Raw genomic sequence first — 15,185 nt, forward strand, 5'->3', positions numbered from 1 at the left:
TGTGCCAGTACTTCGAATACAACGAGGAATAAGAATTTTGAAGATTAATAGTTTATGATAATACGTAGTATTATAATAATTACGTTACCGTGAACGGGGAAAGTGATCAAAAATTATTATATCAGCAAGCCTTTTATATATATGTATATATATATATATGTACGTGTATAAGAGGAATGACAAATTTAGTGCGAAATGCGTGAGTAATCGTTTTACAAGGAAAAAACAATATTCTCTTCTCCCTCGATTCGTTTCTCTAACAAGTAAGTCCGAAATCGAGAGGAGAGAATTATGCGTTTGAAAAATACTCTTACTGCATATATAGCGAGGAGGTTCAATATTTCACAACCATTCTAGATGAATGGGGCAAGATACGTTCTTCGCATGCTTCGAACTGACGCAATAAATATATACAGTTAATTTAGATATATATATCTATATATTATACATAACTCTTTTTTCTTGTTCAAAATAAAATCTCGACATATTCATTATTATCTAACCTCCGTAACTGTATGTATTAAAATGATAGACAACGTATAATATTATCATAGCCATCCGGCTCGAAGCGCGCATAGAATATTTCGCGAGTCCCGCTGACAAAAATTATTAACTAAACAATATTCCTACATCTATATATGGATATTTACGTTCGTAGTACGTGATTTTATACCACCATTCATAACATCGACAATCATGGCATGTATTTCAACGCCCGTGTAAAAAAATTTGCTTTTTTTCTCAACAATTTTATACTTAAATTTATTAATAATAGAATTATCATTATCGTTATTAATTTTGTTGTTGTTATTATTACTATTATTATTATTATTATTATTATTATTATTATTACGACTAGTATTATTATTCACAGGCAATGAACTTATGTTCATTTCTATATATTTATTAATATATATATATAAGAATCTTTGTTTACTTATATTTCGGAGACCTGATTCACGGTTTACCTTGCGAAATTTGATACGTCCGTAAAAAATGTGTTTTAAATACGTTTTTTCGTGCGTGAAAGTAAAGAAGAAAAAAAAAAAAAAGAAAGAAATCACAAGGCAACAATCGCGCGATTCGTTCATTTTGCTCACAGCGTCTTTACTTGGTTTATTATCATTGTATATATTCTTCATGCTTCAAATTTATCTAGCAAAATTCGCGATACTGTGCAGCTATGTTCACTCTAAGCCTCCCATATATACTATACAATGTCAGTTGAAAATCGTGCGCTATATTTTTATTTTTTATTTTTTATAACTACAACAAGACTCGAAGTATTATAATTCCTGTGTAATTCGATAAACTCTGTGAGCGTCAGTTTCTTTCAATACGTTATAATATCGTATTAGGTATTGATATTAATATTTAACAGAATAAAAATGGCGTGAGTAAGTGCAGTCCAGTATATTATTATAGTTTTCATACAAACACTAATTGAAATAATTAACTTCATTTGTTTGCTTCTTTCCTCAGACGAAGGCCAATCTAGATCGGGTTTTACGATTCTATGTAATTTACATTTAAGAATTAATTGGAATACTGGTAGATGATTGAGTCCGAATTTACTATAGATTTATATCGTACACTGCCCGCGGTCAAACTTGCTCTATTATAAAAATCCAAAGCTGTGTCGAACGATTTCTAATCGTTCGCGGATTTCGCTCGCACAATTTATCATATAGAGAAAAAAGCACCTGGTCTATGCAGAATTATCAAAAAAGATGAGGCTTGAGAGATTGTAGAGAGTGGATTATTACCAAGTAATTATTTTCGTAGATTGTATAATTCGAAAATTAGCAAGCGAGAAGAATGTTTTTTCCTACGCGTTGCAGACAATTCTCGACGATCGTTATATACCTGAGCAAAATCGTCGTAAAGATATGCGGGACTTGACATTGGATCGGAAGCGAAGTATACTGTTCGTAGAATAAAATCTTCCCTCTGTTCGACGTGATCGGCGTCATTCCCTCGCTGGGGGATGAGCCCTTGGCAGCAGTCAGTACTCCTCTTCGTCTTCCTCGAATTCGTCCTCAGCGAGGATGCTGTATATTGGCAAAAACTTGACGTTGCCGTTGAGACGTTACGAAAACGAAAGAGAAAGGAGAAGAAAAAAAAAAAGAAAAAGAAAAGCAGGAAAGTAAACTCGACATGCGGATCGATCGCTTCGGATCGCCCGAAGAAATCGATCGAGAAGTAGACGAAAGGACGGGGCGGGATTCAAGTTCCGAATTCGAGAAGTTCCGAAAGCGACTAATTCCGAATTTTTTTTGTCTAGAAACTTGAAGTAACGAAACAAAGGTTTTACGAAACACCAAAGTTTGGACAGTTCGAAACCCGACGCCCAAAGTTTCGAATGTGAGAAAATTGTGAAATCTGATCGAAAATTTTTAGTTCCGTCAATTTCTGGCTCGGTAAAATTTCACGACTTTGATCTTTCTTTATATCCTGCATTTCGTAACTTGGTCGTTTCGTCAAAGTTTGATTTCCTCCCTTCAAGTTTCTCCGCCAAATAATTCGGAATCCGGGGCTTTCGGTGCTTTTAAAATTCGCAACTTGAAACCCCGCCCCGACGAAAGGACAGATATTAGAACGTCTATAGCCACCGAGGCACTGCATACATACACGCTACTTACTCTTCCTTCCTCGCATACTTGTCGATCAACGGTCGTCCCGGGCTTCCGCATCTTCGTCCGATCGGCGGGCAGTACCAGTAGCAAAGCACGCCGAGGGAGACGGCGAAGAGGACGATCGGAGCTACGAGGGCCATAACGAGATGCCTCAGATTCTCGTCCCACGAGTACCTGAACAGCAAAATACGGAGGGATGAGGAAGTTGCGATTCGCGGATAAATTATCGGCGGGAAAATTCTCGCGGGCTTTCTCACCTGGCGACGACGGTTTCCGGATGCGTCCGACTGTAGAAGCACGGAAAGATCTTTCCCATGTTTCCGTATCCGAACTTCCTCGCGAACTCCGAGCAGTTAACCCTCGGCGGGTATCCGCACCCCTCGGTGTTGACGAAGAACTTCGTGTTGGCCACGTCCCAGGGGATCAGGCCGGCCGGTTTAGCGAGGAATTCCTCGTACGGCACCCTCGAGTAATTCACCCTGATCTGGTGGCAGCGGAGAGCGGCGCTGGTGCAACCTGCTCGGGAAATCGGAGAGGGTTGTTTCAGGATATTTCGCAAGTTTGGGGGAGGAAAGAGTTTCGTGACGAAACGTTTGGTAAACTCAATTTTGTTAGACCGATTAATAGTGTTTTACAGTCAAATCTCTTGACCCTTTGAAACATTTTACCGTAAAACCATAGTAATCTGTACTAATAGAACTGAGTTGATCAGATATTCAGTTATGACACATACTAGCCCTTTGAACGTCACTTTGACTAATTAGGTTACCACTAAACTTAAAGTAAAAAAATCAAACTTTAATGAAACACAGAAGTTTCGAACTGTCCGAAATCCGACGAGTCAAAGTTTCGTTTTCTGCAAAGTTTTATTTCCTTACTCCAAGTTTCGCCATCAAATAATTCGGAATTCGAAGCTTTCGGAACTTCAACCCCCCTTATCAAACACTCAACGCCCAACCATCCAGCGATAAAATAATAAAAAAAAGTCTCGATCCCTTCGCCGTCAAATTTAATCGAACCCGGATACGCACCCTCCCTGCAGCTGGCCCAGGAGCAGTTCCTCAGGCCCTCGGCGTAGACGTGGTCCGTGGCGACGCAGGCGACGGCGTGGGGCGAGAAGTCGGCGAGTATCGTCGATATCGCGGGCTCGACGACGAACGGTATGAGGAAAAGGAAGGCGAATACCGCGAGAATCGCGGTCGTCCCGAGGCAGAGGGAAGTGTAGAACTTGGCCTTCTCCATCAGACTGGCGACCTCGACCATCGGCAGAACGCCCGTCACGCTCGCCGTCGACTTGGCCTCCCCCTCCTGGCTCCCCATGATCACCGTCGCCTCGTCGGATTCAATGATCGTGCCGTTTTCGGGCCCCGAGGACCCCTCGAGATCGTTGGATATTATCCTCGTAGCTTCACCCCCGCAAAGAGGGCTCGTTCGCTCTATTTCGGACGGTTCGATTCTCCGTTTTTTTTACCTTTGCCGATCTTCTCTTTTAGGTGGAAACAGGATTACTGATATTGGCACCGCGGGAAGATAGATTTTTCCAAACGCCCGTTCAATCATCTGGCAGTAGAAACGGCGGGGAAATAAAAAATAGATATACGAATCCGCTTCCCCTCGCGTCGCGTTGCGCGGTTTTCATACGTAATATACGGTGTAGAGAATTTCAATCGTGTTGGTAAACTTTAATAATAATAATAATAATAATAATATTAATTATAACAACAACAACAATAATAATATAGTTATAGCGGTAACAACGATGATGATAACGATAGCAACAATTATTAGAATAGAATCTTCTTTTCATATGCTATGTATCCTATAGGTATGTATGCGTGTGTTTATTGAATTTAATATACTTTTTGCGTGAGACGTGTTTAATTTAATTATTCCTGCGTCGCGCGTCTGTACAGCAAAACTTTTCTTCGCTTATTTTACTTAACAATTAACCTATTAAAATTGTTTTTATATTTTGTTTTTATGAAAAAACCGATCATCTATAGGACGTGCGGCCGTGCCTTATATGCTTCGTCGTATTATCGCGTATGCAATGCATTATAATCTCGATTATAATATTATAATTATTACAATATTGGATTTGAGAAAAATTGCGTGCTTTCGAAATGTGCGGATATCAGTGCCATTTTTTTTTTTTTTTCTTTTAAATCCTCTGTTTCTTCAAAATATTATCGTGTTCGTTTGTTTTCTGTTCTTTTTTTTTTTTTTCTTGTCTTAGTTTTTTCTTGTCTCTCAACTTCAAATTCGTGGTAATATCGCAACCTGAATAGAGCCAGTTCAGAGATTGAAAATTTTCTTCCTTTCTTCTTTCAACGAATATATAATTTCCTGTTTTCGTTTCTCAACTGTGATTTTTTTGTGTTTATTTTTTTTTTGTGTTTTTTTTTTGTTTTTTTTTTTTTTTTTTTTTTTGAAAATTTAATTTTGCGTTCTTTTTTTTCAATTTAATTCTTTCGATTTAACTCGTTATTTGAATATCTCGAATCTTTCCGTTCACAGAGATAGAACATTGTCGTTTTCGTACAACGATCAGAATTTCAATCACGCGTTCCCCTCCATATCCACACCTTAATAGTGCCCACGCAGTGAGAAAACCGACTGACGGGCCGGGCTCTCCTCCAGGAGGGGAATGCCTGGAACAAAAAAAGACCAAATACGAATGCAATTAGTAGAAATAGCGAGAATACAAGTGAAACACAACGACTTGAACAGGAAATTTCCCTGACCGGTGCCCTCCGGTGATTAGGTATAAAAACAGTTACGTCGTACCGCATTCGGCAAGTTTTTCACGAATCCCCCGACGACGATCGATCGGATTCATCCGCGATAAAGCGAAACGAAAGATGGGACGAACGAACGGATATAAAACAGAGAAAAAAAATAAATAAAGAAATTCTTACGTGCCGGATCTCAGAGCGCCATAACGGAATCCCCTCCCCCGGCATCGCCCAAATTTCCCGAAGCGCTCTTCTCGAGGGAAGCGAGAGCGGCTCCGGGTTTTCCCTTGAACCGCATTTTCGCATCGTCGCCAACGACGACCGTTCGCTGACAGAGTATCAGGGTGAGGCAGCTGACGATGAAGAGAACACTCGGGAGGATGAAGGCGACGAGGAACTCCTTGTAGGTCCGTTCGAGGTTGAACCTGGACACAACGATCCCGGTATTCCCCTCGGCGTAGAAGCAGGGAAACCGAGCCCTGGCGTTGTGGTCGGTGCCGTCCTTCCCGTACTCCCTGAGGAACTCCTTGCACTCGTCCCTCAAGGTGTTCACGCACCCCTCCAGGTTTATCAGGAGTCTGCTCTCGTTGGCGATGAGGAGGTCCTGCTCCGGTGGCGCCACCTGCCGAGTCTCGTCGAGCGGCTTCGTCGCGAACACGTTGAGGTAGGACAGGTAGGTGAAGTTCGTCAGGTCGGTGAGCATGCTCTTCTCGAGTACGGACCCGTTTATGCAGTCGACCGCCTCGACGCCGGTGCTGGTGTTGTATATCCCGTAGCACGAGGCCATCATAACGTCGCCCCGTTCCTCGTTCCAGATCTCCCTCCCCGTGTCGGCGTCGATCGCCCGTTCGCACTGACTGAGGTAAACCTTGTCGCCGCTGAGGAGTATCATGTTCTTGTTCCTCGTCGGTATGTCGACGCAACGTCTGTCGCAGTTGTACGGCGTCCTTATCCGCTCGCAGGTTCCCCGGTTGCAGCTGAAGAGTCCGTCGATGTCGATGCACGTGATCTTCCCCCGACGTCCGGAGCACTTCAGTGCCGGATCGGTGTCGTGGAACATGCACTCGAAGGCGTCGGTGATGTTGATGCACATCCCCATGGTGCAGTTGAAGGTGCCCGTCAGGTTCCTGCACTCGTCGGCTATGCACCGCGACTTCTTGGCGTTCTCCTGATCGATGCCGTAGCACGTCTTGTTCGCGGTGTTGGTGCAGTTGGCCAGGACGATGCTCGACCCGTTCCTCCTGAGGTTCACGTATATCTGGATGCAGGCACCCGAGGTCTTGGAGAGGCACCACTCGCCGCAGCTTCCCCAATCGCAGCCGTCCTTGTTGACGGCCCTTGTAGTCGTGCACATAACCGGCACCTCGCTGATGCCCGACTGGAACGCCCTCGTGCTCGGCATGTATATGGCGACGGTCAGGTAGACCAGGGCGACCGAGGAGAGAACCGCCGTCATCTGGCAGATGCATATCGTGCCGCATATCCGGCCGTCCTGCGGCGGTATTACGAGATCCTCGACGGGCACCGGCTTCGGCATCCTGGAGTCAGGACTCGGCGCGCTTATCGAATTCGTACGGTGTGACGATATCGGGCTTATTCGGGGCGGGAGCGACTCACGCCTCGGCACTCTCGCGATCCATCGAACCCGCTCACCCTCGGATGGTTAGGTCGAAACTGCCCCGCTCCCTCGCTCCCTCTCGCAGATATCCTCCAGGCGAAACCCCGATTCCGCACTCGGTGTACTTCCAACCCGATCGCGGATCACGCACACCCCTCGTCCTCACGCCCGATGCGCGAACAAACCTCCGCGCACGAATCAATATTACCTGCGCAGTGTTGTGGCATACTGCAGTGACGTCACACCCACCCTACCTCTTTCACCTAGAAACCACGGGAGTTTCACACCCCCTAGGCGAGTCGAAGCCCGATCATCGATTAACGATGTTTCCAATTTTAAATCCAAAAAGTTGACCCGTTTCCGGAAAGTCTTCAGCCTTTCGAGATACGAGGTGGGCTTAATTGGTCAGGACTTCTTTTTCCACCTTTGGATATTCCGTACGATCCGCAAGTATCTCACGTAGTAATGTTTCTACGTTCCCGCGTTTCGAAAATTTTCGATTATTTTTATTTGTTTTTTGATTATAGGTTTTTTTTTTCTTATTTAAAATTTTTTCTTCTCTTCATCGCGTGTGGCACCGCATCGAACTGTGGTAACCTCCTTCTCGGGTACGCTCTGGATTATTACGGTATCGATTCATGCCAGGTAAAACTTGACTACCTCCACACACGGTATATAAAACTCGTGGATCGATACGAAAGTAATTCCGCACTTTCCAGTACGTAGAGAAAAGTTGTTACCGAGGGTATATATTAGATATTTATGTATATATCTCGTTAAATACAGTAAGCGGGTCAAATATTTTTATACTAACAAACGCCGACGCTAGGTTATTTTTTATTTTTTTTTTCTTCTTCTCTTTTGTGCAAATCGAACATCAAACACGAACAGAGGAAATATGTTCTATATGTTTAATGCGGGATCGGTACGAATTTACTTTGGCGCATGGAAAAAATACGGATTGTTGGTAATTACATTCGATCGAAAAAATACCGTAACAATTTAGGTTTGTTAAAACAATGCGTCAAACTTACTTCGTATCGATGCACTAAGGTATAAGCTTACTCGCTAATTAATATTAAAACGTCACTTACACAACTACACCACAAACAAGCGTATTTCTCTTGAGATGAGCACGATTCGATTTTGAAAAACAAACCGATCGAATACCTGTGTCAAAAATTCGCGAACGATGTGAACGGAGCCGCGGTAAGATTACATCCAACCTTGAAAAGTTATGAAAACAAAAAAAACAAAGTTCAATCGAGGCAAAAGTATCGCGAAACGGACGCGTCCAGACGGATCTGACGTCTGACGGAGAATGAGACGATCGCTAAATTTTCCGCTCCAGAATTGAGTCCTATTGCTCGCAATTTAGTAATTATTATATTACACTGGTTATAACGAAACACGCGGCGACAGGATCTTCCACTTAAATTCCAGCCTTGCTACCACACGGCAACTCGATTCCTATTAGCCAAATTACTAAATGGTTTTGACTCGGGCAAAGTCTGAGCCACTTTATGCCCTCTCATGAACGTGATATACACTTATTAACTTGTTGTTACCGCGATATCAGTCCGCCTTCTTCGCGTTGAAAAATGATTAACGCCCACGACAAGGAGACAAAAAATTAGGTGGACGATAACAGCGACAAATTTTTCAAGGGTTATAATATAATATACGCTTTTATGTTCGCGATGATCTACAAAATGGAATTGCAATCGCTGAAGAAACGGGACTGATTTACGAGAAAGAAGAGACAAAAAATAAATAAAATATATACGATATGAAAACGGAAAAGGTACGAAAGAATTTAGCGACACGGTTCCCTCATTTCCTATCGATCAGGGTCGCGAACTAACCAGCAGAGCACAACTTCCCGTGGGATAAAAACGACCACCTACCGAGAATATCAAAAGAAGATGTCACCTTAGGATTAGGAAAAAAAATGTTGGAAAAATGCTTTGAAAAAAATGTTGGAAAAAGACGAAGTAGAATCGTGACTTTACATGTCGCGTATCGTTCATCAGCCGATGATCGCGACAAAAGTTGAAATCGTGATGAAAACGACGTGGTGAAAAACGAAAAAAGCGAGCGAAAAAAATAACGGCGAACTACCTGATGAAACGAAACGTGTTAAATGAATAAAATATAAGCAACCTGGCCCGGTGCGGTTTTCTATAATAATAAGTATAACGTGAGGTATCGTCATTAGGTGTCGTTATTGCGTGACGGCCGGTGTTACTCCTGTCATTTGTTAATTATGAACGGGACCAATTAGGGAAAATTAATTCTCTCCACCGGCGTATTAACTTGGAAAATTCATATTGTTTGACTCAGAAAGAGAGGGAGAGATATCGAATTCATTGGGAGAATTTTATCACACGTATAAAAGGTGTGCATTCTTCATTGCGTAATTTTCAATAATCACACATGTGCTGTTAAACCCGATTTTAATATTCGCTAATCAATTTATAGCGCATTATCATCACCGTTCGGGAATAGCTTTGTCGCGGAAAAATGTAAGTTTCATTCAAAATTTCGAGCACCTTATTGTGCAAGGAATAAACTTTCTTCCGTGCGATTCGAGCGGGTTAAGGGACGATCGATCGGTCTCGTGACCTACGTAACTTTATGCGTATACCGTTCTAACCCGCAATGAATAAAATCGAGCTAGTATTCACCCACGCACACACGCGTAAACAGCCGTAGGACTGGAGAGTTAAGGAATTCAGGGTGTATTCCTTCCCTTGAATAATTGAAGACTGATGTGCAATATTTTGGCAAGTGTCACTGACATCGAAATAATGAAATATAAAAATTACTATTATTATTCGCGAGTTAAAAAATTCTAGGCAAATAAAGAAGGCTCTAAAAATACCCAAAATTTTTTTATAATTTTCACCGAGGAACTTTTTCGGGTAGAAAATTTGAGCATGGGAATATTAATCAGCCGGGAGATGACGAAGATTATAAACCACGTGAGATTTTCTTTCGAGTAAGCTCGTTACGAAACTATCGTCGAAACGTTGAAAGTAAATTTTCTTCATGACAGACGAAGAATTTTGTGAAAAAAATAAAGTTGGTTAAACACGTTCACGTATCAATGACAGCGACCACCTGTCAAAATTCTGACATACTCGTACACGCGAAAATTGCACAGAGTCCGCGATCACGGACGAATGATCCGTGTATGAGTTTTTAGTGGTGAAATCATCTTGTGGCACCAGTCAGAGAAATAGGGAGTAAAATGAATTGGCAATGTGTAAAAAAGTGTGAAAAACGACGTAGCAACAACGTGTAATCGTATTATCAATTGTTTTACTCACGTCAAGGCGCCAGACACCGAGGGCAGGTTTTAGTCCTGGAAAAAGCTCGCGTTTGCACACACAGTAGCGAAAAGCTCCCGTAAGAGAAACAAATATGGCGGTAACCTGGAGCAACCGAAGCGCCAGCTGGGGGTTGCCGTATTGCAGTATAAAATCAATACACCTGTCACTACGACAAATGCAGTGCCAATGTTTCCCCGACTCCAATACCTGCCTAATCCCGACCCCCGGGTTCGGGGTTTCCGATGTGTGTACGTGCATGCCTCCTACTTTACACACGTCGACGGGCGATGCGCGATGTGTCCCGACACAGGATCCGCTGGGAAGTTGGCGGAAGAGGATGAGAAAAAAAAAAATATACACATTGTCGGATTCTGGTGGTGAATGGGAATCGGGAAATGGGATTTCCTGGTGCTATTAAACCCGGCAGCACCTCCGCTATTGTTACGTAATCCGACATTCTGCCCTGCACGCTTCGTGCCTTTCATCGGCATTGTTCTCCATCCCCGTGCACTCTGTGCCTCATCGGGAGATAGGGAAATCCAATCACTTCCCGCGGGCTACTCGAGACTTTTAATAAACCGATCCACGGGTTGATATAAGTTTAATAAGCCTCGTAATTAGCCGATTTGTGATTTCAAGTAACGCGTACGCGAAAGCGAAAAGTTGGAAAGTTGCGACGATTAAGCGTAAATCATGCCGCATCTTTGGCGCTTGTTTCTCGAACCTGGTTGTCTGGCTCGACACGCTATCGACGGTATGTACTTGGAATAAATTCCCGGCCGAATAAAGAAGAGGCAGGGCTGCAGGTATCGGTGTGTGAGTCATAAATATCAGACGGATATTTCCAATATCGGCGATACCGCGGATAAACGAGAAGAGAAGAATTTCTGACGGGAAAAACTTGCTCCCTTTCAATGCTCGCGACCGAGGGGACGGGATGTGATCTTTGCTTTTGGTGAAATTAAAGCTTACCCCTGACCAATGAGAAGAGAATTCTCGTTTCATCGCCAGAGTCCTGAGGAATCGAAACATAACCCTGCGGTATGTTTTTGCCAAACAATAATAAACAGATAGGTTGTTCGCAATGAGAAGATAAAAGTTTGACCCATTTTTTCACGGAAGCTACCACGTAAGGACTCGGTAAATTATTAACGAAGACCTTATCAGAACCTGTCACTTTCCGACTGCGGACGAACATAGGTATTCGTTTAAATTATCCGCATCACTGTATACATATTTGACCCAAATAATTCGTACACAACGACGATTGATCCGCAGATCGTTCGGTATATAAAGAAAAGGATAGAACGAGCGAAGAAGAAAAAACAATTCGATGGAGGTTAAACGACTCGATAATCATCTAAGCGTAAACTAATTTTTCCCTTTGCTCCGGCTTGGTACTTGCAATTAAACCGGTTAACAACGAGAGGGGAAAAGGCGTTGGGATCGGTCGGTTGGGGTGGAAAAGCATTTGGCCCACATTTTGGTTGACTGGCTTAAAGCCAACGCCGATTCACTCGCATATCTCTTCTTGGAACAACACCAGAAATTGCTTAAGGTCAACCTCTCACCGTCGGCCACTGTGAATTACGTGTTCGACTCGAATTTATAAGTGAAGATTTCGCCCAAAGTATAAGCAAGATGAAAGGTAGTCGCTAGCGATACGTCGAACAGTGAATTATATTCCGTCGGACAGGAACAAGGTTGTTATACAGGGAGGAGAAACTCACCCTGCGCCTGGCAAATTCGATTATAATAGCGAACCAGACGTCGGGAAATCAGAGCTTTCATTAGGGTTCATTTGAGCAAGGAGGCAAAGCTTGAACTAACGTCCTTTACGGGTGTCAGGATTCCGGAATTTGAGTCGAGAAGCTTCGCTTGACATCTGCGGACAAGGCAAAAATTTTAATGTCTCGTCGTTGCTGATTGCGGAAAGAGCGAAGGCAATAACCAACCAGAACCATGAAAGAAGCTTCAACGATGTCCGAATGGAGTGAAGTATCTTTGGCTTTGGGGATAATTCTTCATTCTTTACTTCCGAGTCAACACTCAGCTTCCGTTCCTCGCCTGAGAGTATACGAAGCCGACCATCGCCGCAGGGAAAAAGCTCCGAGCTTTACGGAATGTCGAGAATTTGTTATTCGCCTATTAGACGAAGACTGCAAGAGGATCCTCCGGCCTGGCCTCTGGTTTCGCATCTGTAAATTCATCCAATTAGTTAGGAGGAAATTCACCCCGGTAGGGTAACGGTAGAAGACACCCGACATGGATCATCTTCCCTTTCGTTTGTCTCGTCAGATTTCTCGCTGTAAGCTCGTTGAAACAACGACGAGCCGACTAAACGCGACGATCCGTGTTGAGCTTTCGTTACGTCTGATCAAAGTCATTGTCTTCCGGTTGCAGTGAGACTGAAACTGAAGAGAGCGAGTCGAGGGTTTGTTAGCGGTAGAAGGCGCAGTATCATTGTTGACGCCAATTTCTCTCGAGCCTCTCTCTTTCGCCGACTGAGTTGAGACTCAAGATTGTAAAGTGCTCTTTGTTCCAAAGCACGAAACCCCTTCTGATTCGAGAACATTCCGTTACACCCCCCCACGACTGAGTGGGCGTGTATACGTCAAAGTTATAATCTACTCATTGCCTCCGTGTGCTCCTCTTCACAGAGACCCGGGAACCCCGCGGCAAAAGCTTTTCACTTATCGATAAATCGGAGATTGGCCAAGAGGCGCTTCTCCTCGTCCGCGATGGGTTGTTGAACGATGAAAATCGTCAAGCCCTTGGCACGACATCTGTTTACCGTTACAGCAAGGGGATCTTTACGCCGTTGAATTTTGGCTTCTCGTTCTTTTAATAACTAATAAGGACAGGGGTATTTTTCCCCCTTTTTTTTCCCAGAGACATATACCGAAAAAGTTAGGAAAAGGGGTGGAACGTGAGTAACGTATCCTGAGACGGGCAACTCGTTTTGAATGAATAATAAATAGCGATAGGAGGGGGTGCGAGCAAGGGTGGTTTTGAGCTTGCACGGGGGACGCCCTGGACGCGGCGGTCGATGCCACCAGATGCCGTCGCGGCGCTGGGGTCGGGTTGAAAGTAAGCTCGCCCCAAAGCCCGAAGCCCGAAGCCTGCAGTAGCCCGGCGTCAGCCGCCGCACCAAGGATTACGTAGCAGGGTGCTATCCTCCACTCGAGGTTACCCCCTCATTAGAAAAATAAACCATACGTACACACGTAATCCTTGACTGACACGCAACTCTCCGCCGAGCCGAAATCGTTCTTGTTACCATTGTTGTTATATTTTTCATACAATACACATGTCGTGAGATAATCGACCTGCACAGCGATCGGGCTGCTGCACACCGGCGTTGACTCGACCCGTCGAACGGACTAGTATTTTTAATCGAAATCAATCGAACGTATCAAATAATGTGGACAGTGATTGCCGATGTGGTAAAATAGTGCCCCTCGACTCCCGCCTGTTCACCGCTTCCGAAAGCGCTCGGAAAAGGGGAGAGGAGGAGAAAATAACAAGGAGTCAAGGAAGAAGTGTCCGGGATACGAAGGCCTTGACCAGAGGATGAGAGGGCTTAAAAAGGGGGCACCGTGCAGCCCCGACGGTACCTCGCTGTAGGGGGTTTAGTTACCACCGCGTCACCGTTGATTCGTTTTTTTTTTTTTTTTTTGTTTTTTTAATCGAGCCCTGGTCAATCCGCCAGCACCGAATGAATCCCCAACGCTAGATATATTTTTCTTTCCTTTTTTTTTTCTTTTCCTTCGTGTTTTATTTTATTTTTACTTGGGTTACTTTTCGTAAAACAAGCATAAGAGATCCCTCCAGCCATGAGACTAAGCCGGAGTAAATGCTCGATGAATCCGTACATCCGTAACAATTCATTTCGGTAATGAAACGCCGTTGTAGAATTGGATTTTGCAATTGATCGAGAGGTAATTGTAGTGTCACAGAAGAACTTTCTTTTTTTTTTTTTTTTGACAAACGAGATAATATGCAGGCTCTGGTAACTTTGACCCTCTGAAGCGAGGCTAACCGATGTGTGTAGAATAAATTTTTAGCCTCGTCTACCTCAAGATCTACATTCCGTCGTTTGAAAGCATCCGGCAACAGCTCATAAGGATCGAAGAAAGTCAGGAGAAAGAATTGATTGTAAAAAACAACACATCGCGAACGCGATCGGTTCTCCAAAATGGCGGATGACAAGGAGAACCAAACGTTCCTCCAGAAGCTACTGTTCTACACGACCGCGTTCTTCATTCTCCTCGGCACCTTCAGCCTCTTCGCCTTCCTCTTCTTGGTCCCATTCGTGATCGACCCTGCCTTCACGACCATCTTCATGCAGTTCGAAACACAGCCCGCCGAGTGTGTCACCATCGACGTGGAGTCACGAAGAGGTGAAGGCTAAGCCGTCGCAGCGATGTTTCCACGTTTCGTCTTTCACGTACTCCACGTATCGCACATACCCACTCACTCCCACATTGCCACGCCGGCCTTCTCGCGCTATCATAGGATCGTTGTCATTGTCGTTCTCGTCCTCGTAATTGAACGGAAGTTTGTCTTTGTTAACAACTGCGCAACGAAACACTATACCCAACTCCCGGACGCTTTACTGCACCGCTCCGTCGTTCTGTATACATAACTGCCTCCGCCTTCCCTCAATCTCCTTGTTATTCGCTATCCAAACTACAAAATTCCCAGCACGTTTGTCGCATTGCTTGGTATCCGTTACGTACCTGCATGCCTAGACAGCCATAATTCTTGTACCGCAGCTAATGTCGTGGGCAACTGTAAATCCGAAAGCGAAAATACTGCGTAGATAGTCACCACGGTACGGATGTAAATTTTTTTCTTA

General features: G+C 44.0%; 3 protein-coding genes across 14 annotated transcripts in view; 1 reads left to right on the forward strand and 2 right to left on the reverse strand.

Moving 5' to 3' along the window:
* The window catches only part of LOC124186564 (cilia- and flagella-associated protein 298), a 39,599-nt gene that overhangs the window by 16,577 nt on the left and 7,837 nt on the right, over positions 1-15,185 (forward strand). For 2 of the 7 annotated variants that reach the window (XM_046578384.1, XM_046578390.1), the window contains exons 1-2: positions 13,446-14,265; positions 14,379-14,727. The exons of 1 other annotated variant lie outside the window; for it this stretch is intronic. In XM_046578384.1, coding sequence (XP_046434340.1) covers positions 14,523-14,727 — 205 coding nt within the window. In that variant the 5' untranslated portion in view covers positions 13,446-14,265; positions 14,379-14,522. Of the gene's footprint in view, positions 1-13,445; positions 14,266-14,378; positions 14,728-15,185 lie in introns of those variants that run through there. 4 more of the 7 variants (XM_046578386.1, XM_046578387.1, XM_046578388.1 and 1 more) reach the window with 4 other exon arrangements.
* On the reverse strand, positions 1,023-3,961 carry LOC124186565 (protein tipE). Of its 3 annotated transcripts, none has more exons than XM_046578392.1 (4): positions 3,668-3,961; positions 2,894-3,152; positions 2,643-2,810; positions 1,023-2,068 (listed from the first exon to the last, which is right to left on the reverse strand). In XM_046578392.1, the coding sequence occupies exons 1-4, from the start codon at positions 3,954-3,956 to the stop codon at positions 1,774-1,776; spliced, it is 1,011 nt and encodes a 336-aa protein (XP_046434348.1). In that variant the 5' UTR covers positions 3,957-3,961; the 3' UTR covers positions 1,023-1,773. The 3 variants fall into 3 exon arrangements, with proteins under 3 accessions (XP_046434348.1, XP_046434349.1, XP_046434350.1); XM_046578393.1 differs by having other exon boundaries at positions 1,774-2,051; XM_046578394.1 differs by having other exon boundaries at positions 1,913-2,051; positions 2,632-2,810.
* LOC124186562 lies at positions 3,024-8,075 on the reverse strand. 4 transcript variants are annotated; one of them, XM_046578383.1, is made up of 2 exons: positions 5,555-8,075; positions 3,024-3,152 (listed from the first exon to the last, which is right to left on the reverse strand). In XM_046578383.1, the coding sequence occupies exon 1, from the start codon at positions 6,906-6,908 to the stop codon at positions 5,565-5,567; it is 1,344 nt and encodes a 447-aa protein (XP_046434339.1). In that variant the 5' UTR covers positions 6,909-8,075; the 3' UTR covers positions 3,024-3,152; positions 5,555-5,564. The 4 variants fall into 4 exon arrangements, with proteins under 4 accessions (XP_046434339.1, XP_046434338.1, XP_046434337.1 ...); XM_046578382.1 differs by lacking the exon at positions 3,024-3,152 and adding an exon at positions 4,085-4,196 and having other exon boundaries at positions 5,555-7,839; XM_046578381.1 differs by lacking the exon at positions 3,024-3,152 and adding an exon at positions 5,045-5,287 and having other exon boundaries at positions 5,559-8,075.

The sequence above is a fragment of the Neodiprion fabricii genome, chromosome 7, assembly GCF_021155785.1.
Source record: "Neodiprion fabricii isolate iyNeoFabr1 chromosome 7, iyNeoFabr1.1, whole genome shotgun sequence".
In the NCBI taxonomy this organism is placed as follows: Eukaryota; Metazoa; Arthropoda; class Insecta; order Hymenoptera; family Diprionidae; genus Neodiprion; species Neodiprion fabricii.

Coding starts and splice junctions, on each gene's coding strand:
- LOC124186565 (XM_046578392.1), bottom strand. CDS start 3,956: ATGGGGAGCCAGGAGGGGGAGGCCAAGTCGACGGCGAGCGTGACGGGC. Junction 3,153..3,667: donor CTGGGCCAGCTGCAGGGAGG/GTGCGTATCCGG, acceptor TTTCCCGAGCAG/GTTGCACCAGCGCCGCTCTC. Junction 2,069..2,642: donor AAGTATGCGAGGAAGGAAGA/GTAAGTAGCGTG, acceptor GGCAACGTCAAG/TTTTTGCCAATATACAGCAT.
- LOC124186562 (XM_046578383.1), bottom strand. CDS start 6,908: ATGCCGAAGCCGGTGCCCGTCGAGGATCTCGTAATACCGCCGCAGGAC.